We start from the raw sequence: 23,089 nt of genomic DNA on the forward strand, positions 1-23,089 counted from the left end.
GGTCTTGGAAAACACCATACTTGAAAATCGATATCAAATCAATTGATGACCTATATATAAAGTTTGGAAGTATAAAGGTTCTCTAGAAGAAAATATATGCGTATTGCCCTGGCCGGTTTGGCTTAGCGGTTGGAGCATCAGCCTGTGGACCAGAGAGTCCTGGGTTTGGTTCCTGCTAGGGGCACATACCAAAAAAAAAAAAAAAAAAAGAAAAAGAAAATATATGCGTATAACTTTATGACATTGGGCTGGGGAAAATCTTAAATGTGGCATAAAAAGCACAAACTGTGAAGGGAAGACTGAACAACACGCTAAAAAAGTGTGTACTGCAAAAAAGACACTGTAAACACAATAAAAACAAAATTACAGGGAAAGGTATCTGTAACATACAGAACAAAGAACAGGTTACTGTATAGAGTGTATGTGTCTACATATTTATTTATCATGATTATCTATATATGTTAGAATGTGCTTCTTAAATCCAGTAAGAAAAAGTCAGCCCGGTAGAAAAATGGGTATATTAGTTTCCCATTGATTTTGTAACACATCACAAAAAACTAAGAGGCTTAATACAAACCGTATTATCTTACAGTTCTGGAGGGTAGAAGCCTAAAAGTTAAGAAATCTTGAAATGAAGACATTATCCTGTGTTTTGTGTTTTGTTTTTTTCCCCAGAGGTTCATTGCATTTTTAGAGGTTCAGCCAGTTTCTGGAGGCTGCCCATTCCTTGGCCATGACCTTGTACTTTTCCCACCTGTGATTCTGTTATCACATGTCCTTCTTTGTTTGTGGCCCTTTTGCTTTCTTCATATAAAGACCCCTGTAATCACATTGGGCCTACCTGTCTAACCTAGTCCTTTCAAAATCTTTAACAATCACGTCTGCAAAAGTTCCTTTGGCATGTAAAGTAACATATTCACAGCTTCTAGAGATCAGAGTGTGGACATCTCTCAGGGGCCATTCTTTAGCCAACAATAACAGACAAACAGTAGGAAGAGTCAGTTCATAGACTAGAACATTTGTGTGGTTACTAAAGATGTGAGAAGAATATAAATCTCAAAGGTAATATGAAAAACCAAATGCACTTTCTTAATTATTTAGAAAAACTACATCTAATAATACCAAGAGTTTTGAACATGTAGGAAAGGAGAATTTTCACAATAATGAATACATTTGATAACATGAATATTTATGGCCCAACTACAGGAAGACATACTAGGGAAAATTTCTCACACATGTGTAACAAATAGATACATGTAAAAGGAGGTTCAATACATAATCCTGTGTAATTGTAGCAAATTGAGCAAAGGAAAAGTGCATTGATGGTAGAGTGATATGTATACACTGGAATATGACTCACTAATAAAAATGAATGACCATTATCTGTATTTATCAACATGAATGGATCTAGCAGTTTTACTATTAAGGGATATAATTTCCAGAGTAATACATATAATAAAACAATATTTAAGCAACAGTTTAAAAAACATGTAAAACAATGAATGCTACATGTTATTTATGAACATATACATATTTAGTTTAATATAAAAACATGGTAGAGAATAATACAGATCACTTTCAGGACAGTGGCTGTGTCTGGGGGAAAAGAATGGAATTGGGATTGTAAAGAACACTGGAAATTGACTTCTCGAAAATGGCATCAGAGTGAATGGAAGCTACACAGACAATCTCCCAGGACCAAATGGGAATTACAACTAAAATAAAGACAAATCTTCAGAAAAAAAGCAACAGAAAAGCATCAGAACAGGACCATATAACCAGAGACACTGGTAGGATCTGCAGAGACGTGAGAAGGTGGCGGGCTGGTAGCCCACGGACAGCAGTGGACTGAGCTGTGAGCAGCGCCCTCAGGGTTAAACTCCCAAGGGGCTCCACAGTGCAGAGCAGGGACAGACACTAAGATAGCCACAGAAATTCACCTGGGGCTCCAGCAGAGGGAGGGCAGACTGGTCTGGAACTCTGTGGGGACACATGGGATTTGGAGGGCACTCAGGGTTTTTGCTGAATTGCAGCCACAAAGGATAATGGCCAGTGCGCTCCTTCCAAGAGCTGTGAGGAAAAGCAGCAGTCCCCCCCACCCCCCTTCGGAGATTCAGCTCATTAACAACCATCATCTATTCCATCCTCTGGAAATCCTCTTATGCAGAACACCAGGGCTACATTCCAAGGCACTGAGTAATCAAGACTACTAGCCACCAGGAAAAAGCTAGAGGATAACTGAACCTTTCCTGGGCTTCCAAATCTACCCAGGAAAATTAAGACTTGACAGTGGTGTTTAAGGTGGCCCCATCCATGATCATCCAAACCCAGCAGAGGGAGCCACAAACAGCATACCAACAACCACAGGGAATATTTGGCAGGCTCCAAAACCCACTGAGATAGCCAAAATGGTGAAACAAATCCCAAATGAAAGAATAAGAGAACTCTATCGAAGATGAGATAAATGAAATGCAGCTAAGCAAATTATCAGAGGTAGAGTTCAGAGCCATGATCTTGAGGAAGCTCAACAGCATGAGTAAGGACATTGACACCATGAGTAAAGATATAGAAACATTGAAAACCAACCAAGTGAAAATGAAGAATGACATAGCAAAAATAAAGAACACATTGGAAAGACTAACCAGCAGAGCAGAGGAAGCTGAGGACTGAATCAGTGAATTAGAAGACAGGGTAGAAAAAAATCAATCAATCAGAAAACCAAAAGGAAAAAACAATGAAAAAACAGGAAGATAGATTAAGAGAACTGGAAATGTGGGAAAACTGGAAATGTAATAACATTCACATCATAGGAGTCCATGAAGAGGAAGAAAATGGGCAAGGGTTAGAGAATATATTTGAAGAAATACTGACAGAAAATTTTCCTAATATGGTAAAGGAAGAAGGCATTCAAGTTTAAGAAGCACAGAGAGCCCCATGTAAGAAGAACCGAAACAGGACCACAACAAGACATAATAATTAAAATACCAAAAATTAAAGACAAAGAGAGAATCCTAAAAGAAGCAAGAGATAAGCAACAGGTTACCTACAAAGGAACCCCCATTAGGCTGTCAGCTGACTTCTCAACAGAAACACTACAGGCCAGAAGGGAATGGCATGAAGTAATCAAGGTCATGAAAAACAAGGATCTGAATCCAAGACTACTCTATCCAGCAAGGCTATCATTCAAAATAGAAGCTCAAATAAAGAGCTTCCCAGACGAAAAAAAGTCTAAGGAAATATATTAGCACCAAACCAGCACTGCAAGATATGCTAAAAGGAACAGCTGTAATTAGTAGAAGAAATAAAAAGAAAAATATAACCACACTTAAAAAAACAAATGGCCATAAATAAGTACATATCAATAATCACCTTAATGTAAATGGTTTGAATGATCCAATAAAAAGACACAGACTAGCTGACTGGATAAGAAAGCATGACTCACATATATGTTGTTTACAAGAGACCCACCTCACAACAAAAAACTCACATAGATTGAAAGTGAAGGGATGAATAAAAATCTTTCAAGCAAACAAAAAGCTAAAAAAAGCTGGGGTAGCAATAGTCATATTTGATAAAGTAGATTTCAAAATGAAGGTGATAACTGGAGACAAAGAAGGCCATTACATAATATGGAAAGGATCTATCCAACAGGAAGATATAATCTTATAAACATATATGCACCCAATATAGGAGCACCAACATATATTAAAAATCTGGAGGACTTCAAAGGAGAAATCAACAGCATTATAATCATAGCAGGGGATTTGTATGCCCTGTTCACATCACTGGATAGATCATCTAGACAAAAAACTTAACAAGAAAACACAGACTCTAAATGAAGCACTAGATCAAATGGATTTATTAAATATCTACAGAGAATTACACCCCAAAACTGCAGAAATTACATTTTTTCTCAAGTACACATGAAACATTCTCAAAGATAGACCACATATTAGGACACAAACTACATCTCTACAAGTTCAAGAAGATTGAAATCATATCAAACATCTTCTCAGATCACAATAGCATGAAACTAGAAATCAGTTGCAACGAGAACATGCAAAGACATTTGAAAACATGGAGGCTAAATAACATGTTATTGAACAATGAAAGGGTTACTGTGGAGATCAAGGAGGAAATTAAAAACTTCCTGGAAATCAATGAAAATGAGTGCACAGCAACACAAAATCTATGGGATGCAGCAAAAGCAGTTCTGAGAGGGAAGTTCATAGCACTACAAGCCTATCTCAGGAAACAAGAAAAATTTCTAATAGAATATCTAACCTCACAACTTACAAAACTAGAAAGCAAACAGAAAGAAAATCCCAGAGCAAGTAGAAGGAAGGAAATAGTAAAAATCAGAGCAGAAATAAATGACATGGAGACCAAAAAGAAAAGAAAAAAAAAATTCAAAGGATCAGTGAAACAAAGAGCTGGTTCTTTGAAAAGATAAACAAGATTGATAGACCCTTAGCTAGACTCACCAAGAAACAAAGAGAGAGAACCTAAATATACAAAACCAGAAATGAAAGAGGAGAAATAATCACTGACACCACAGAAATACAAAGGATTGTAAACAAATATTATCAACAATTATACGGCAACAAATTCGACAATCTAAGCAAAATGGACAAATTTCTAGAAACATATTCTCCCAAACTGAACTGGGAAGAGATCGAAAACTTGAACAGACCAATAACAACAGAAGAAATTGAAGATGTAATCAAGACTCTCCCAACAAACAAAAGCTCACACCCGGATGGCTTCACGGGGGAGTTTTATCGAACATTCAAAAAAGAACTAACACCCATTCTCCTCAAACTATTTCAAAAAATTCAAGAAGAAGGAAGACTTTCAAACTCGTTTTATGAGGCCAGCATAATTCTAATTCCAAAACCAGAAAAAGACACTACAAAGAAAGAAAATACAGGCCAATATCCCTGATGAACATAGATGCCAAAATCCTGAAAAAAATAATAGTAAATTGAATCCATCAATACCTCAAAAAAAAAATTATTCACCATGGCCAAGTAGGATTCATCCCAAGGATGCAAGGCTGGTACAATATTCACAAATCAATAAATATGCTACATCACATAAACAAAATGAAAGATAAAAGTCATATGATCATATCAATAGACTCTGAAAAATCATTTGACAAAATCCAGCACCCATTTCTGATAAAATGTTCATCATTCTTGGAATAGAGGGATCATATCTTGACATAATAAAGGCCATATATAACAGACCTACAGCCAACATCCTACTCAATGGGCAAAATCTAAAAGCATTTCCCTTAAGAACAGGAACAAGGCAAGGATGCCCACTTTTACCACTCTTATTTAACATAGTACTGGAAATCTTAGCCACAGCAATCAGACATGAAGAAAAAATAAAAGGGATCCAAATTGGAAAGGAGGAAGTGAAACAGTCATTATTTGCAGATGACATGATATTATACATAGAAAACCCCAAAGACTCCATAAAAAATTTACTAGACTTAATAAGTAAATTTGGCAAAGTAGCAGGATACAAAATTAATGTCAAGAAATTGACGGCATTCTTATATACCAATGATGAACTCACAGAAAGAGAAACTTAAAAGCAATCCAATTTACCATCATGGCAAAAAATTAAGATACCTAGGAATAAACTTAACCAAAGTAGTAAAGGACCTATTCTCAGAAAACTACAGGACATTGAAAAAAGAAAGAGAGGAAGATATAACTAAGTAGAAGCACATGCCTTGTTCATGGATTGGAGGAATTAACATCATTAAAATGTCCATACTACCCAAAGCAATCTATAGATTCAATGAAATCCCCATCAAAATACCAACGACATACTTCCATAACAAGAACAAATACTTCAAAAGTTCATGTGGAACCAAAAAGGACCCCGAATAGCCACAGCAATCTTGAAAAAGAAGAACAAAGTTGGAGGGATCACATTACCATATTTCAGGTTATACTACAAAGCAACTGTAATCAAAACAGCCTGGTACTGGCACAAGAACAGGCAGATAGATCAATGGAACAGAACAGAGAATGCAGGAATTGACCCAAGACAGTATGCTCAATTAATATTTGACAAAGGTGGCAAGAGCATACAGTGGAGTAAAGACAGCCTCTTTAATAAATGGTGTTGGGAAAATTGGACAGCTACATGCAAAAAAATGAAACTAGACCATCAACTTATACCATACACAAGTATAAACTCAAAATTGATAAAAGATTTAAATGTGACTCATGAATTTATAAAAATCCTAGAAGAAACTCTAGGCAACAAAATTTCAGACATCATATGTAGCAGAATTTTCACGGATACCTCACCTGAAGCAACAGAAACAAAGGAGAAAATTAACACATGGGACTACATCAAACTCAAAAGCTTCTCCACAGCAAAAGAAACAACCACCAAAATAGAAAGGCAACCTACTCCATGGGAGAGCATAATTCCCAATGATATATCAAATAAGGGGTTAATTTCCAAAATATATAGAGTGCTCATATAGCTCAACAAAAGGAATACAAAGAACCCAATTAAAAAATGGGCAGAGGAGCTAAATAGACACCTCTCCAAACAAGACATACAAATGGCTAAGAGACATATGAAGAAATGCTCAACATCACTAATCATCAGAGAGATGCAAATTAAAACAACAATGAGGTATCACCTCACACCTGTCAGAATGGCCGCCATCAACAAATCATCAAACAACAAGCGTTGGCAAGGTTGTAAAGAAAAGAGGACTCTAGTACACTGCTGGTGGGAATGCAGACTGGTGCAGCCACTATGGAAAACAATATGGTGTTACCTCAAAAAATTAAAAATTGAATTTCCATTTGACCCAGTGATCTCACTTCTAGGAATATATCCTAAGAAGCCTGTAACACCAATGAGAAAGAATATATGTATCCCCATGTTCATAGCAGCACAATTTACAATAGCTAAGATCTGGAAACAGCCCAAATGTCCATCAGTAGAGGAATGGATAGAAAAACTGTGGTACATATACACAGTGGAGTACCATGCAGCTATAAGAAAGAAAGATCTCTTATCCTTTGAGATGACATGGAGGAACCTGGAAAGTATTATCCTAAGTGAAACAAGCCAAACAGAGAAAGACAAGTATCATATGATCTCACTTATTTCTGGAATATAATGAACATAACAGTCTGAAGAACAGGGTTGTCCCAGAGACATGGAAGTAGGGTATATAGACTGACAATCCCCTGAAGAGGGGGTTGGTGGGGGGATAAACCACAGAACTTATATGCATGTATGCATGACCAATGGACATGGACAACAAAGCTGGGGACAGGGTGGGGAGGGAGGGGAAGGAAGATGTTAATGGGGGAAAAAGGAGAAACATCTGTAACAAAAATAAGTACATTAATTCATTCAAAATAAATAAATAAATAAATAAACGAACGAACACAGGGTCAAATGGCAGTTCAATTTTTTTAAGTGATACCACTTCTAGGAATATACCCTAAGAAGCCTGAAACACCAACCAATCAAAAAGAATATATGTATCCCCCATGTTCCTAGCAGCATTATTTATAATAGCTAAGATCTGGAAATAGCACAAAGGTCTATCAGTAGACAAATGGATAGAAAAGCTGTGGTACATATACACAATGGAGTACTGTGTAACTGTAAGAAAGATCTCTTATCCCTTGAGTCTACATGGAGGGACCTTGAGAGTATTATCCTAAGTGAAACAAGGCAAGCAGAGAAAGACAAATATCACATGAGCTCACTTATTTGTGGAATATAATGAACATAACAGTCTGAGGAACGGGGTAGTTCCTGAGACGTGGAAGTGGGGTACAGACTGTCAATCCCCAGCAGAGGGGGTGGGGGATAGATAAACCACAGAACTTGTATGCATGTGGATATGGACAACAAAGCTGGGGACAGGGTGGGGACAGTGGAGGAAAGAGAAGAAACATTTGTAACAAAAATAAATGAATTAATTTATTTAAAATAAAATAAAATAAAAAAAATATTAAAAAAAGAATAACAGGAAATTTTACCTAAATTTGTAATTTTCTATTTATTTAATGAAATCTGAAGCTTTTGGTAATAAAGAATGGGAGTATTATATTACTCTTCTTTTCTGAATGTTATAGTTCATTTAATTTTTTTTTAAATGGTAATTGAAGTGATAATGAAGTGAGAATACTTTTCTGGTGTTTTTTATTACATAAGAGTTTCTATCCTTATTCTGTCCTTATTTCCAGAGTAATTTTTAGTTTCAAAGATTTTCTTTACAGTTGAATACTTTGAAGTAGTTTATAAATGACAACATACTCTAAAAGAGTCAAGGAGATGTAATTTTCATAGCATCTCTTGATTGAAAAGACAGATCAACAGAACATGTCTGTTTTATCGAGGCCACCCCCTCTCTGGAAGGATCGAACCCCATGTCTGGCTGTACACAGCATCTTTGTAATGGGCTTTAAGTTACACTAAAGGTCATCAGGGTTCTGAGGTGTGAGCAGATCACATCTCATTATTCTTTTCTCCTCCAGTAGTGAAACCAAGCAGGCAAGAGCCTAAGATCGTGCTAATACATTGTGATGCCAAATTCAGGACCAGATATTTTTGATTCACAATTTAATTCTGATTTACTGTTCTGGTAAAATGGAATCTCATGGATCAAATTAGACCAGGGTCCTGTGTGGTACCTTTTATGATTACTTTTTTTTTTTTTTTAACAAGGAGACTGGTTAGTGAAAATAACATTAAAAATAAGTAAATATCTAATCAACAGAACACATCCCCTTTCCAATTCCAAGAATTAGGAGCCCTTTCCAAAAGCACAAGAATGCTTGAATACTCCCTGCTGCTCCATGCAAGAGCTTGTTCTGCTGGAGTCCTGTGTTCCTTCTACCGGTCTGAGGTGTACTCCAGTCCAGGGAGGGGAGCAACAGAGAGTGAGCGCTGGCGAATGGGAGGAAACGAACCACCGCTTCACCCGTAGACAGAGAGTTGCACTGTGTGGAACCTCCTTTTTGAAAGGAAGAGGAAAGTCCATCTTGGAAATTGAAACTCTTTCTAAAAACATACACAAATTGAAAAACTTTATTATGTTTCTGAATCAGTTTGCTAGGGCTCCCTTAACAGATCACCACACACTGGGCACTTACACAGTAGAAATTACTTTTCTCAAGGTCCAAGGCTGGGAAGTCTGAGATCGGGGCCAGCAGGGTTGGTTTCTTCTGGGCCTCTTTCCTCAGTCTGGAGAAGTTATCTTTTCTGTGTCCACACATAGTCTTCCCTCTCTGTGTGTCTGTGTCCCCATCTCCTTTTACAAGGACATTGGTCATATTAGTTCAGGACTCATTCCAGGGACCTCATTTTAACATAATTACCTCTTTAATGAATCCATCTTCATATACAGACACATCTGAGATGCTGTAGGTTAAGATTTCAACATATAGTTTAGGGTCAGGGGGACACAACTCAGCCAGTAACAATTTTAGTCAAAAACTAAAAACTATTTGCTGATGAACAGCTTTCTGTTGTGTTCTTCTCACCTACCTGCACAATGCACAGTGAACAACGTGTCCCTCCACCTGCCTGCACATTGCACAGTGAACGAGGTGTCCCTACACCTACCTGCACATTGCACAGTGAACGAGGTGTCCCTTCCCTTATCTGCACAGTGCACAGTGAACAAGGTGTCCCCCCACTACCTGCACAGTGCACAGTGAACGAGGTGTCCCCCCCACCTGCACAGTGCACAGTGAACGAGGTGTCCCCCCCACCTGCACAGTGCACAGTGAACAATGTGTCCCTCCCCCTGCCTGCACATCGCACAGTGAACGAGGTGTCCCTCCCCCTGCCTGCATGTTGCACAGTGAACGAGGTGTCCCTCCCCTTATCTACACATTGCACAGTGAACAACGTGTCCCTCCCCCTGCCTGCACATTGCACAGTGAACGAGGTGTCCCTCCCCAATCTGCACATTGCACAGTGAACGAGGTGTCCCCCCCTATCTGCACAGTGCACAGTGAACGAGGTGTCCCTCCCCTTACCTGCACAGTGTACAGTGAACAACGTGTCCCTCCCCCTGCCTGCACATTGCACAGTGAACGAGGTGTCCCTCCCCCTGCCTGCACAGTGCACAGTGAACGAGGTGTCCCTCCCCCTACCTGCACATTGCACATGAACGAGGTGTCCCTACCCCTACCTGCATAGTGCACAGTGAACAACGTGTTCCTTCCCCTACCTGCACATTGCACATGAACGAGGTGTCCCTCCCCCTGCCTGCACATTGCACAGTGAACAATGTGTCCCTCCCCCTATCGACACATTGCACAGTGAACGAGGTGTCCTTCCTCCTGCCTGCACTTTGCACAGTGAATGAGGTGTCTCCCCACTACCTGCACAGTGCACAGTAAACGAGGTGTCCCCCCCTGCCTGTACAGTGCACAGTGAACGAGGTGTCCCTCCCCCTACCTGCACAGTGCACAGTGACCGAGGTGTCCTGCCCCTGCCTGTGCATTGCACAGTGATGGTGCGTTCTGTATTAGGTGGAGCGTGTTCAAGAGAGATTCTTCCCAGTGTACCTTGATTCCAAGCCCCTAGAATGTCACATTGGAAAGCAATGGTAATAAAGTATACATTGCCTTTTTCATTTGGAAGGAAATAATGTGATCTGGATAGATTTCAAAATAAAATATTGGACGAAAGGTTTATCTTATATTGTCATGACTTTTGAAAGACACACTAGCTCTCCATGGCTTCATGAAGGATGTCACTATGGAAGTCTCACTGTGCCTTGTTCACCAGTATGGTCACAGATGAGCGTGTTTAATTTCCCCCTTAACACCACCTTTTATAATCCATTTATCTGTTAGTGCTTCCCTTATCTGCATATTTCCTAAGTCAGAAACTTGGAATCTTTTTAATATTTCTCTCCTTTTTGAGATGCATACGGAGGAATCATTACCAAATCCTATCTATAGCTCATTATTCCATAAGATACCATAGGCCCAGCTTTGAAAGTCAGTATTTTAACATCAACTCTTTTTTTGATTTTACATTCCTGTCAAAATTACCCTTTCCCCCCCAAAAAAGTAAAGGACACCTTAGATTGAATAAAGGAAAAGCCAACCCCAAGAAAGTAATAAGAAGAAAAGAAAGCCAATCAGTGTTTGAAATACTGTCTTGCAATGTGAGTCTGATTTTCCTCCACTTAAAATTATGCAATGTTCAATGAAATCCAAATTTGTTAGCCCTTGATCCGAAGCCTTTCCAGGCATCCTTTTGAAGAACCCGCATACCTAAGATCTATTCACTTCCTCTTTGCACTTCATGTGTCATAGTTTGAAAAGCGTGTGACAGGTGACAAACCGGCGTTGCTTTCCGCCAGCACTATGTCTGTAAATGTTTGAGCAGCAGTCCTGGTGGTCAGGGGTCAGGGCTTGATTTGCAGCATTTTCTGGTATCTGTAGCATAAACACTCCCACCGTGACCACTTTTCAGTGACTTACATGAAGTCAACCGGCTTGCCAAATTCTCGAAAAGTTGGTTCTTGTGACACAGGATTCCCAGCTCTAGCATTTCACTGGTTCCTGTCCCCTCAGAGCATTATGTCGTCTTTGAATATGTGGTTTTCTTAACTTACTCTTTCTGTGCCTGAGAAACTCCTATTGATATATTTTTTTTTTTATCCTCACCCGAGGATATTTTTCCACTTTTTGTACAGATAGAGTGGGAGGGAGAGAGAGGAAGGGAGAGAGAGAGAGAGAAACATCGACATGAAGGGACACATCGAGTGGCTGCCACCCACACGACCAACCAGGGCCGGGGACAAACTGCAACCGAAGTATGTGCCCTTAGCGGGAACCGAACCCAGGTCTCTCCGGACCGCAGGCCGACGCTCTAACCGCTGAGCCAAACCGGCCAGGGCCTATTGATCTTTTAAAATACAGCTCAGATGACCTCTCTTAGAACCCCCAGCGCCACCCCGCCTTTCCAGGGGCTCCATCGTTGCCGTGTCAGTTTTGTCCTCACAGTTCATTCTAAAGGTTTTTCTATTGAGTTCATCACATTATTTTATTTCTATACCTTTATCTGTTTTCCAATTAGATTGCTAGTTTTTGATAGCACACTAATGTTACAGATGAGGAAATTGCTGCTTAGAGCCTAAAAGTGTAGGGAAATAAATATAATATCACATTTGTTTATTTTAAAATAGCCTAGTATTTAAAAGAATGAATATTCTCGTAGGGATGGGAAACCGTTTTTCTGCCAAGGGCCATTGGATATTTATAATATCAATTGAGGGCCTTACCAAATTATCGACTTAAGAATTAGCCTGCTGTATTTGGTCAGGCTAGTTTGGTGAGGTGTGTAAAGCTAGCCGGAATTGATTTCGCTGGCCTTACCTACTCACCCTGCGTAGGTGTCTTGCTGGAGTGAAATAAGTTCACAGTTTCAAATAAAATAGAGCATACAATTTTTAAAATGCACATCCTTCAAAAGTTTATCATGATGCCTCTAACATTTCCTTTTTAATCCTCAAATTTGAACACTTAAACCAGATTTCAATTTTTTTTTTTTAGTTGTAAGCACTTCATAGTGTTGGTCGCATCAATTCAATCTGTGGCCACCTGGTCTCTGCTTGTGTTCCTTTAGCCTTTGCACGAGAGACTCCTTCCCTTTGACCGTCCAGTCCTGCGTCATGCCGAAAGACTGTGAGACTTCCCAGTGGTCCTCCTGGGGTCCCTGCTCCAAGACGTGTCGCTCAGGGAGCCTGTCACCAGGGTTCAGGAGCAGGAGCCGGAACGTGAAGCACGTTGCTGTTGGAGGAGGAAAGGGGTGCCCTGAACTCCTGGAGAAGCAGGCCTGCATCGCGGAAGGAGGACTCCTGCAGCCTTGTCCCAGGTACTGTGAGTTCTGAGGAATCGCTTGCCGTATAACTTCATTTTAAGTGACACTTGAATGTTAGCAATAACAGCAGTAGCGACCCCTGTTGGTTGAGTCTTGACTCAGTGCCGAAGTCCATACTAGGCAGGATAGCAACGTAGTTTAAGAGCCTGGGCTTTGGTATTGATTCTCTGGGCTCTAATCCTGTTTATGCGACTCACTAGTTATGTGAATTTTAGCAAGTGACTATATTCTAGTGTCTAGTTTAGACATCTACCAGCAGTAATTCATTCATCACCTGGCACATAATAAATGTTCAATGACCATCAGTTATCATTGCCTCGCATGTTATACCGAATACTTTTAAAACCTAAGAAACCATTCATAGCCCTGGCTGCTTGGGCTCAGCGGTTAGAGTATTGGCCTGTGGACCTGAGTCCTGGGTTTAGTTCCTGCTAAAGGCACGTACCTCAGTTGCAGTTTGTCCCCGGCCCTGGTTGCGGTTGTGTGGGTGCAACCACTCGATGTGTCCTTTTCACGTAGATGTTTCTCTCCCTCTCTCCCTCCCACTCTATCTGAAGATAAATGCAAAAAAAACAAACAAAAAACCCTTCATAGTACCTTCACTTTGCAAGTTAGGTCACAACCGCCCAGACAGATGAAATGATCCTTGAGGTTGTATCAATAATGAGTGGGAGCACCCTTTTGTTATCCAGTCCTGCCTCCAGATTTAACTGCCGCTCCGGGAGCCAGAGAATGTTGGACAAAAGGCTATCATAGACTAGTAGCTCTCTTTTCACATCTTGATCTTGGTTTTATTTTTTCTGGCTGTACAGCCCTGGGGCAAACCCTCCAGTGTATGTTCCTTTGTGGTGGTGGCTCATGAAGGGCCCAGTCTGATCGTGAGAGAAGTTATTCTGGCTGCTTGTTCAGAGTCTGTTGTGGATGGGACTACAGTAACTCCTGTTAGTCTGCTACCCTGACGCTTATTTGTTAAATCTGCAGCTATTTTAGATAGACCTTTTCTATAGTTACTAAGATTTGAAAATCATTTTCCCAGCAAGAAAATGAAATGAGCCAAAAAATAGCTTCTTGTAGAAATAAATCATCTGTGGATATGGGAAGGGTCGTGGGTTACAAACTCAAAAAAAAAAAAATGTTTTGATGGGCCTGGCTATTTCTTAAACCTGAAATGATGTGTGTATTTGGTGGTAGGGATGGATAGAGGGTCAGTTTCTCTTGTCAGATTCTTAGCCACTAACTTCCTCTACCTCGTCATTGACATCAGGGTAGGCTCAGCATGCTCTTCACATACTGATTGCTCATCTAAGATGACCCCTTGCATTCTTATCATTTACCTCGAAAGCAGACATGGTAGGTGCAGTTCATGGTCCTGGACAGATTAAGATATTACCTCACAGAATTTCCCCTCTTTGTGTCAAGTGGATGTCTAGTCTTTCAAATCACTAGTTTGGGGAAAAGCATGGTATTGGAAAGAACATGAAATGTGGCATCTCTGTGCCTCTTGAATATGGAGGGACCTGGATTAAAACTGAATCATCATCACTTATTAACTCTGTGTCCTTGGACAAGCCATACAATTTCTCTAAGACATTTAAATCTTCAATAAAATATGTCTAGTTATGCTGTCTGTGTTGAAGGTTAAAAGCTACATACCAGGTATGTAAAATGTAATTCCCGGTGTTCAGCATGTAGGAGGCACCATTGCAATTTGTTAGTGTTCTTATTTCCTTCAGAAAGAGAACCTCTCTTTTCCATATACGGCACACTATAGTAATTTTATTGGGTGTAAACTTATTTCTTCTGGGTAATTTGGATACCTTTGTTCCCTATGGATGAAAAATTCAGAAAGGTCCTCAATGGTAAACTGCCAGGAATAGAATCTGGGTTTAATGTTGAGCTCGATACTGGTACCTTTTTTCTTCATCCCTTTCCTGGAAATGCTAGTGATATCTTCCAGGTATTTTGAACAGTGTGTTGATTTATAGACATCACTCCATTTTCTTCTTCTTTTCTTTGTTAGTAACTATTACAATTCTCTTGGAAGTCAGGGTGGTGCCTTCTCATTGAGGCCAAGGAAGTTGACTTGCATATACATTTGTTAAGTAATGACTACATTTACTGAGGACCTACAGAGTGCCAATAGCTATATCAGAGATTTTATAAAGATTGTTTAGAATAATGTAGAGTTTATCATCCAACAGGGAAGTTTTGAGAGTAAAAGGTATATGAATTGGTATTGTTCAGATTCAAATTGAGGTCATTTGGCTCCAAAGTCAGTATTCTTTCTATTAAATCACAGATATGGGTATGTATATACATAAAGATGTATTACACGTATCATTTTTTCCCTAACAAAATGGGAATGCCAATTATTCACGACGTACCCAAGAGAAATTTCTGTACTGATCTTCATTTCATTGTACCTTAACATCTGAAAATAGAGGAAGAGGCATTTCATAGGTGATGTACCTGGCCCTCTAGTTCTGTTATTTGATGACGTTACTTAGCTTGACATTTTTATTTTTATTTATTTATTTTAACTTAGAAGAGACCTTTTTCATTGATTTTTAGAGAGAGAGTTTGTTGTTCCACTTATTTATATATTCATTTGTTGATTCTTGTTCGTGCCCTGTCTGGGGATTGAACCTGTGACCTTGGTATATCAGGACATGTTCTAACCAACTGAGCTATCAGGCCAGGGTGAGCTTGACATTTTTTAAAAAACCTTTTTAAATAGTGAATTTGCAGGAAATAGAATCTTGGAAAATTCACCGACTACCAATCAGTGTGTCTAGGGAGAATGATGTGTTAATTAATGATTCCACTGTGTGGTTAAAAGGACAAGGCATAAATAACAACAAAGTTAACGTTGGCTGACCTTCTTATTTGTCTGCCGTCTGAGCTGTGGCCTCTGCTGCAGGAAAGCATCAAAGCTATGTCCTAACTTTTGTTTCTAGTTTGACACTGGTGATTACAATTCATTGTGAACAAGGGGAATGGAAACACTACCTTATTAGGGAACAAAAATGCCCATTTTTCCTTCCCAGTATTTATGAGCAATTCATATGCATCAAGCAATTTCATTCATCACCTTTCTCACCAGCAGGAAAATGTGCATTTTTTATGACTTTTCGTAGTGTTTTTTAAAACTGTCTTAGGGAGAGATGACGGCAGGCAGGACCAGAGGGAGGGTGAGTGTGAGAGAGAGTGAGCGAGTGCGAGTGGACGCGGAGGTGGACGACCAAACCCGAGCAGTGCAGAGCCGTGGAGCAGAAGGTTCCTGTGCTGTGGACGGAGCAGCCGGCTATCACGGTAAGCGGCCCTTCAGGGTGCTTCTTCCTGTGCTGCAGGGAGGTCCCACTATTTTGGAAGATACTGGGTCTTCCCTGGGAGGAGGCAGTGGGAGCGGCTAGGGTCCAGCAACCTGAGCCCACCAGCACACCTGGTACCATCGGACCAGTGGACACCCTGTCAACACAGACCAGTGCACAGTAGTGGAGCTCCCAAGGTGCTGGTCACAGAAGCCGCAGACAGCCTGGAACCCAGCACCATCCCCCACAGTAGCAGCCTGATCAGAGTCGAGATATACCCCCAGCAACAGAAGCTGGGGAGCAGAAATCCATCCCCAGGCAACAGAAGCACAGACCAGCAGATGAAAACCATCTCCAAAAACTACAGCAAAAGCTGAGCGGGAGTTGAGCCCCATGGGGCAGCAGCACTCCCCAGCTACCAGCGGTGGGACCTGGGGCTCCACAGAGGCCTGTGAAGTCCAGTAGCTCACAAGTGCAGTGGGAAGCCCGAGCCCAAGAGAGACTGGGGCGATCCAGCTGCCCACCCTTGGGAACTGCAGGGTACAGGGGCACCAGAGAGGCCTGTGCCACCCAGGAGGGACTGTGCGATCCAGTTATCCATGGGACCTGTGGGGTGCCGAAGCACCAGAGAGGCCTGCAAGACCCAGCAGAAACTGTGCCATCTAGTTTCCCAAGGGACCTGCGGGGTGCTAAAGCACCGGAGAGAACTGTGCAACCCAGCAGGATTTGCATGATCTAGTTACCCATTGGCCTGTAGGTTGATGAAGCACCAGAGAGGTCTGTGCAACCCAGCAGCACATAACATAGGCATAGAGCCAGGTCCCATGAGGGACTGTGCGATCCAGGACTGGCAGGGTGTGGGGGCACCAGAAAGGCCTATGTGACCCAGCTGCATACAAGATAGGCTTAGAGGACATAAAAAAGGAGGCAGAGTGAATAGAAGCCACGCAGATGATCTCCCAGGACCAAATGGGAATTACAACTAAAATAAAGACAAATCCTCAGAAAAAAGGCAACAGAAGAGCAGCAGGACAGAACCATATAACCAGGGACACTGGCAGAACACCAGGGCTACATTTTAAGTCACTGAGTAACTGAGACTACTAGCCACCAGGAAAAAGCTAGAGGATTACTGACCCTTTCCTGGGCTTCCAAATCTACCCAGGAAAGTAAGACTTGACAGTGGTGTTTAACGTGGGCCCACCCAGGCTCATCTGAACCCAGTAGAGGGAGCCACAAACAGCAGAACACCAATACCTACAGGAAAATTTGGCAGGCTCCAAAGCCCACAGTGATAGCCAAAATGGTGAAACACAGAAACAAAAGCCAAATGAAAGAACAAGAGACCTCTACTGAAGATGAGATAAATGTGGAGCAGTTAAGCAAGTTAACAGAACTAGAATTCAGAGCCATGATCTTGAGGAAGCTCAAAAGCATGTGTAAGGACATGAGCACCATGAGTAAAGACATAGAAATGTTGAAAATCAACTAGTTGGAAATTAAAAACCACCAAGAATTGAAGAATGACATATCAGAAATAAAGAACACATTGGAAGGACTAAACAGCAGAGTAGAGGAAGCTGAGGACCGGATCAGTGAATTAGAAGACAGGGTAGAAAAAATCAACCAATCAGGAAAAAATGATTAAAAAACAGGAAGATAGCTTAAGAGAGCTACGGGAAAACTGGAAACGTAATAACGTTAGCATCATAGGAGTCCCTGAAGAGGAAGAAAATGGGCAAGGGTTAGAGAATATATTTGAAGAAATAATGACAGAAAACTTTCCTAACTTGGTGAAGGTAGAAGACATTCAAGCTCATGAAGTACCGAGAGCCCCAAGTAAGAAGAACCCAAACAGGCCCAATCCAAGATACATAGTACTTAAAATGCCAAAAAGATTTAAATGTGACTCATGAATCCATAAAAATCCTAGAAGAAACTGTAGGCAACAAAATTTCAGACATCATATGCAGCAGAATTTTCATTGATATATCACCTGAGGCAACAGAAACAAAGGAGAAAATGAACACATGGGACTACATCAAACTCAAAAGCTTCTGCAGAGCAAAAGATACAATCATCAAAATTGAAAGGCAACCCACTCTATGGGAGAGCATAATTCCCAATGATATATCAGATAAGGGGTTAATTTCCAATATATATAGAGTGCTCATACAACTCAACAAAAGGAAGACAAAGAACCCAATTAAAAAATAGGCAGAGGAACTAAATAGACACCTCTCCAAACAGGACATACAAATGGCTAAGAGACATATGAAGAAATGCTCAACATCACTAATCATCAGAGAGATGCAAATTAAAACAACAATGAGGTATCACCTCACACCTGTTAGAATGGCCGCCATCAACAAATCATCAAACAACAGGTGTTGGCGAGGTTGTGGAGAAATGGGGACTCTAGTACACTGCTGGTGGGAATGCAGACTGGTGAAGCCACTATGGAAAACAATATGGTGTTACCTCAAAAAATTAAAAATTGAATTTCCCTTTGACCCAGTGATCTCACTTCTAGGAATATACCCTAAGAAGCCTGAAACACCAATCAGAAAGGATATATATATATATATATGTTCCTCCATGTTCATAGCAGCACAATTTACAATAGCTAAGATCTGGAAACAGCCCAAGTGTCCATCAGTAGAGGAATGGATAAAAAAGCAGTGGTACATGTACACAATAGAGTACTACGCATCTATAAGAAAGAAAGATCTCTTATTTTTTGAGACAACATGGAGGGACCTTGAAAGTATTATCCTAAGCGAAACAAGCCAAGCAGAGAAAGACAAATATCACATGATCTACTTATTTGTGGAATAACAATCTGAGGAATGGGATAGTCCCAGAGACGTGGAAGTGGGGTACAGACTGACAATCCCCTGAAGATGGGGTGGGGGGTAGAGATAAACCATAAACTTATATCCACAGGATTTTTATGGATATGCATGTATGTATGAACAATGGACATGGACAAAAAAGGTGGGAGCAGGGTGGGGAGGGAGAGGGAGGGGTGAATCAGTAGGTAAAAAAGGGGAAACATCTGTAACAAAAATAAATTAATTAATTAAAAAAATAAAATAAAATAAAACTGTCTTAGAATGTGGCTTGGTTTTTACCCTTCCACCAGCTTTGCTATAGGAGACATGTTCATTCATTCATTAAACACATAATGAGCTCTTGCTATGTGCCGGGTACTGTGGTAAGTGTTTTGGATACCCCAGAGAACAAAATAAACTTCCCTCTTCATTATTGGACTTAAATCCCAAGTAAATATAACACCTTAAGTGAACTATATGTTTTTTTGTGTGTGTGAGCTGTAGGTAAGTAAGACATTAGAGCAGGGTTAAGGTTGAGGCTTCTGGGATGCTGTGATGAGGGGTCAGCTCAGGGTGCAGAATTAAACAGCGTCATTAGAGAAGCCTCATTTGAATAGGCAACATTTGGGGGCCAAGTGGGGAGGGGCATGAAGGAAGTGAGGAGATCCGGGGAAGAATATTCTTTCCCTTGCTAGAAAGGGTTCCAGTTGCTGCATATGAACATTGCTCCAAAAGTTCTTCAATTGCATAGCTTTGGTAATTCTCTGGGCTCCACAGGCCAGTATTTTAGCTCAAAACACTATGAATGCCAGTCCCTATGGCATCATTGCATGAAAGGGATTGTGACCTAGAAGAACCCATCTAGAAGCACTGGGACACCAGAACACTTCAGAAGTTGCCCTGGGGCAACTAACTTAACTTGAAAGGAGACAGAGTTGTGTATGTTATGCTAACTTGGGAAATGTTAGCACCACTAGGGAGTTAACTTTGAGTGTACCCTTAAGCTTATTTCAAGAGTTTGCTTTTTGTAATTTAAAAAATTGTATTTTAAATATAATGTTATTGATTTTTAGAGAGAGAAGAAAGGAGAGGGAGAGAGATATAGAAACATTGATGAGAGAGAACATCGACTGGCTGCCTCCTGCCTGCCCCCTACTGGGGATTGAGCTTGCAACCTGGGCATGTCCCCTGACCAGAATTGAATAGGTGACCTCTTGGTGCATGGGTTGTTGCTCAACCACTGAGCTACACCACCTGGGCAAGAGTTTGCTATGTTTGACCAAGACTCATATAGCCAAGAGACTCCTTCCTCCACATTACACAGTCTACTTGTGATTTTATGCTCTCTCCCAACATAACACTGGACACTCATATTGTATGTTATGGAGTGGAGATAGAAATGAGAGACGGGATATATTTACATGTCACTTGTCACCTTTCCTCTTGGTGTGTTTATCTCCTACATTGACCTTTAAGTCCTTAGCCATTATGTTATTCTCTGCCTCCAAACATTGAAAGACAGGATACCTTGGCATGTGGGTCTTTTCTTATGTTCTGCTTAACACCTAAAAATATTAGATCCTGTTGGAACTAAGAGGAAGGTAAAAATATTCGAAGACCATAAATGGTAAGGTGTCCCTGTTTACTAGGTAGCATAAGGAAAGAAAGAGGACCCAAGGGCTGTACTATTTTAAATGCTTAATGTCTGAGATTTTAGACATGACCTGAGGCTAAAGCAGGTCTGACCCCAGATCCCATGTATTCAAGTAGAGCCCATTCTGCTTGGCGACAGAGTAACACAAACTATTGAAGACATCAGCTGCGGACATCTTTCTTGGAAGTGGCAGGTCTGATAATCTACCAGAGTCTTCCACCATCTCATTCAGCTTTCACGCAGAACTGGCTGTTCTACCTTGCAACTGGTCATTTAGAGTTTAATAGATAGAATTCGTAAAAGGTGTCGGTGACCAATCTGCAGTGAAACTGTTATAAGATCTCATGGCAGAAGCTTCATTGCTGATATTATGTAGACCGTGATATCACCAGACACAAAAGCCAATTTGTAAACCATCGTTTCAGTAGTCCTGTCTAGCACTGAATGATAAACTCTTATAATCCACCCCTCCTTGTCTCTGGTATGTACGAGTTTATCCTTGTTATGGCTAATCTAAAAGATTCTTCACAAGTTAATCTGTGAAAACTCACACTAAGAGATCTATGTGGGTCTCCTGCAGCCCACTTTCATGCCCTTGTCAAACAGACCCCTGTGACCAGCCTATGTCGCAAGATCTAAGGAGCTGAAACCAATAGTAGATGTTCTAGATACAGTCACTTTTCTTGAGATCTTTTTAGATGGCTGTTGAAGCCAGGGAGAGAGCCAAGGGAAAAGCGGGCAGGTAAAAGCTGTCTCGACCTTGGATTCCTTGGCCCATTGGAACAAAGACAGTGCTGGGGTTGACGTGGCATGAAGAGATGTTTGCTCACTACCTGCTTCGATCTGAAACTGTGCAGTTTGGGAAACTGGAAACTTTATGTTTGTGTTCACTTAGTTTATTCATATTAAGAACCTGGTGTATTATACTTTCTATAAAACTAGAGCATCCAGAAAATGATAACCATGTCCTCTAAGAATTTTTATTAGTTAGTGTTTCCACACATCATCCCATAAATTACATATGGTTATGGCTTTTTTATTTATTTATAATTTTTTTCTGTGCTTTAGAATGGATAGAATCTATAAAGGCTCTTGGCTCATAGTAAATGTTCAGTAAATAACAGATGGATGAATGGATAAATGCTCAAAGGCAGGGCAGTTCCAGAACAATGTGATGCACAGGGCACTTTGTTCCATGCTTATGCTTATGTAGTGTGTGCGCAGAGGATCCAAAGTCATTTTCTATAAAGAACAGCTGAAGTTGGCATCACCAAGGAGATCAAATAAGGACACACACTCAGGGAAGAGATGGACACACCAAGCTTGAGGTGGTACCCCGTGACCTCCTTGCTTCTGCTAGCAATGTGTCTGGCTTCCCAGCGAAGAAAAATTGCTGTTGTCCTTGGTTGTATGAGTAGGTCCAAAAAAGGTGAGGAATGAGTTCAGATCTAAATTAGGAAAAGTTTACCTTCCAGAACAGAATGGCATGTACATCACCTACCACATGGTCTGTATCTTCTTCCATTTACCACAGCACCTAATACCCTGCATATAATAGGGGCTTGATAAATGGTTGTCTGAATTAATTTGTTAAGGGATTTTTAACTGTTTTCATTGAGCAGCTTTTCTGCAGCACTTGAGGAATAAAGGAGTCATGACCTTTAGAGAATCCATTTTTAAAAAGAAAACTGTTTCAAAGTATCTGTAAATTGTTGGAACAGAAGGAAACCGATGCCTTTCTATTGAGTCCATCTTTCACTCCTGCATGTTATTGCCTGAGTTGCCACTGTGCCACTTGAAGTCCCCAGGGATGGGAGATTTGTTCCCCCGTTAGTGTAAGAAAGTTAACAGTTAATGCACTGCTAAGTGCTGGGCATAGTGATAGAACTCGATTAATAATACATATGTGGACTTTGGCTAGCGAAGCCAAATGCTGAAGAGCAAAGAGCTTTGCACTTCAGAGAAGCTTTCCATAATCAATAGTCCCACTTTATTCAATAAAAAATTACTAGAGCATAAAATGTACAAAGCTTGATGGGTTCCCTTTATTTTGGTTGTCTGTTCAGCAAAAAATGACAAGTTAATTCTTTCTAAATGCATTTACAACTTTAAAAGGACAACAGACATTATCATAAATTAGTCATGCTGCAGTAACTAATTTTTAACATACACACATTTAATTTGAAAAGCTCGCACCAGTGTTTCAAATCCAAGTGTGTTTGCAAAACATACTTAGTCAAAACATGACCATTAACGAGTGCAATTATTCATTCAATCTGTCATCATTAAATTACTTAAGATTCTACTCCATGTTGCTTTGCTTGAAGTCCACGCCTTTAGAGGAAGGAGAAAAGTAATCTACCCTTTTTAAGCAATTC

At 40.4% G+C, this 23,089-nt stretch overlaps 1 protein-coding gene across 1 annotated transcript in view; it reads left to right on the top strand.

Moving 5' to 3' along the window:
• The window catches only part of THSD7B (thrombospondin type 1 domain containing 7B), an 848,907-nt gene that overhangs the window by 306,040 nt on the left and 519,778 nt on the right, over positions 1 to 23,089 (top strand). The window contains exon 4 of the mRNA XM_036254339.1: positions 12,658 to 12,906. Within this exon, the coding sequence (XP_036110232.1) occupies positions 12,658 to 12,906 (249 nt within the window). The remainder of the gene's footprint in view (positions 1 to 12,657; positions 12,907 to 23,089) is intronic.

Source organism: Molossus molossus, unplaced genomic scaffold (assembly GCF_014108415.1).
Source record: "Molossus molossus isolate mMolMol1 unplaced genomic scaffold, mMolMol1.p scaffold_m16_p_11, whole genome shotgun sequence".
NCBI lineage: Eukaryota > Metazoa > Chordata > Mammalia > Chiroptera > Molossidae > Molossus > Molossus molossus.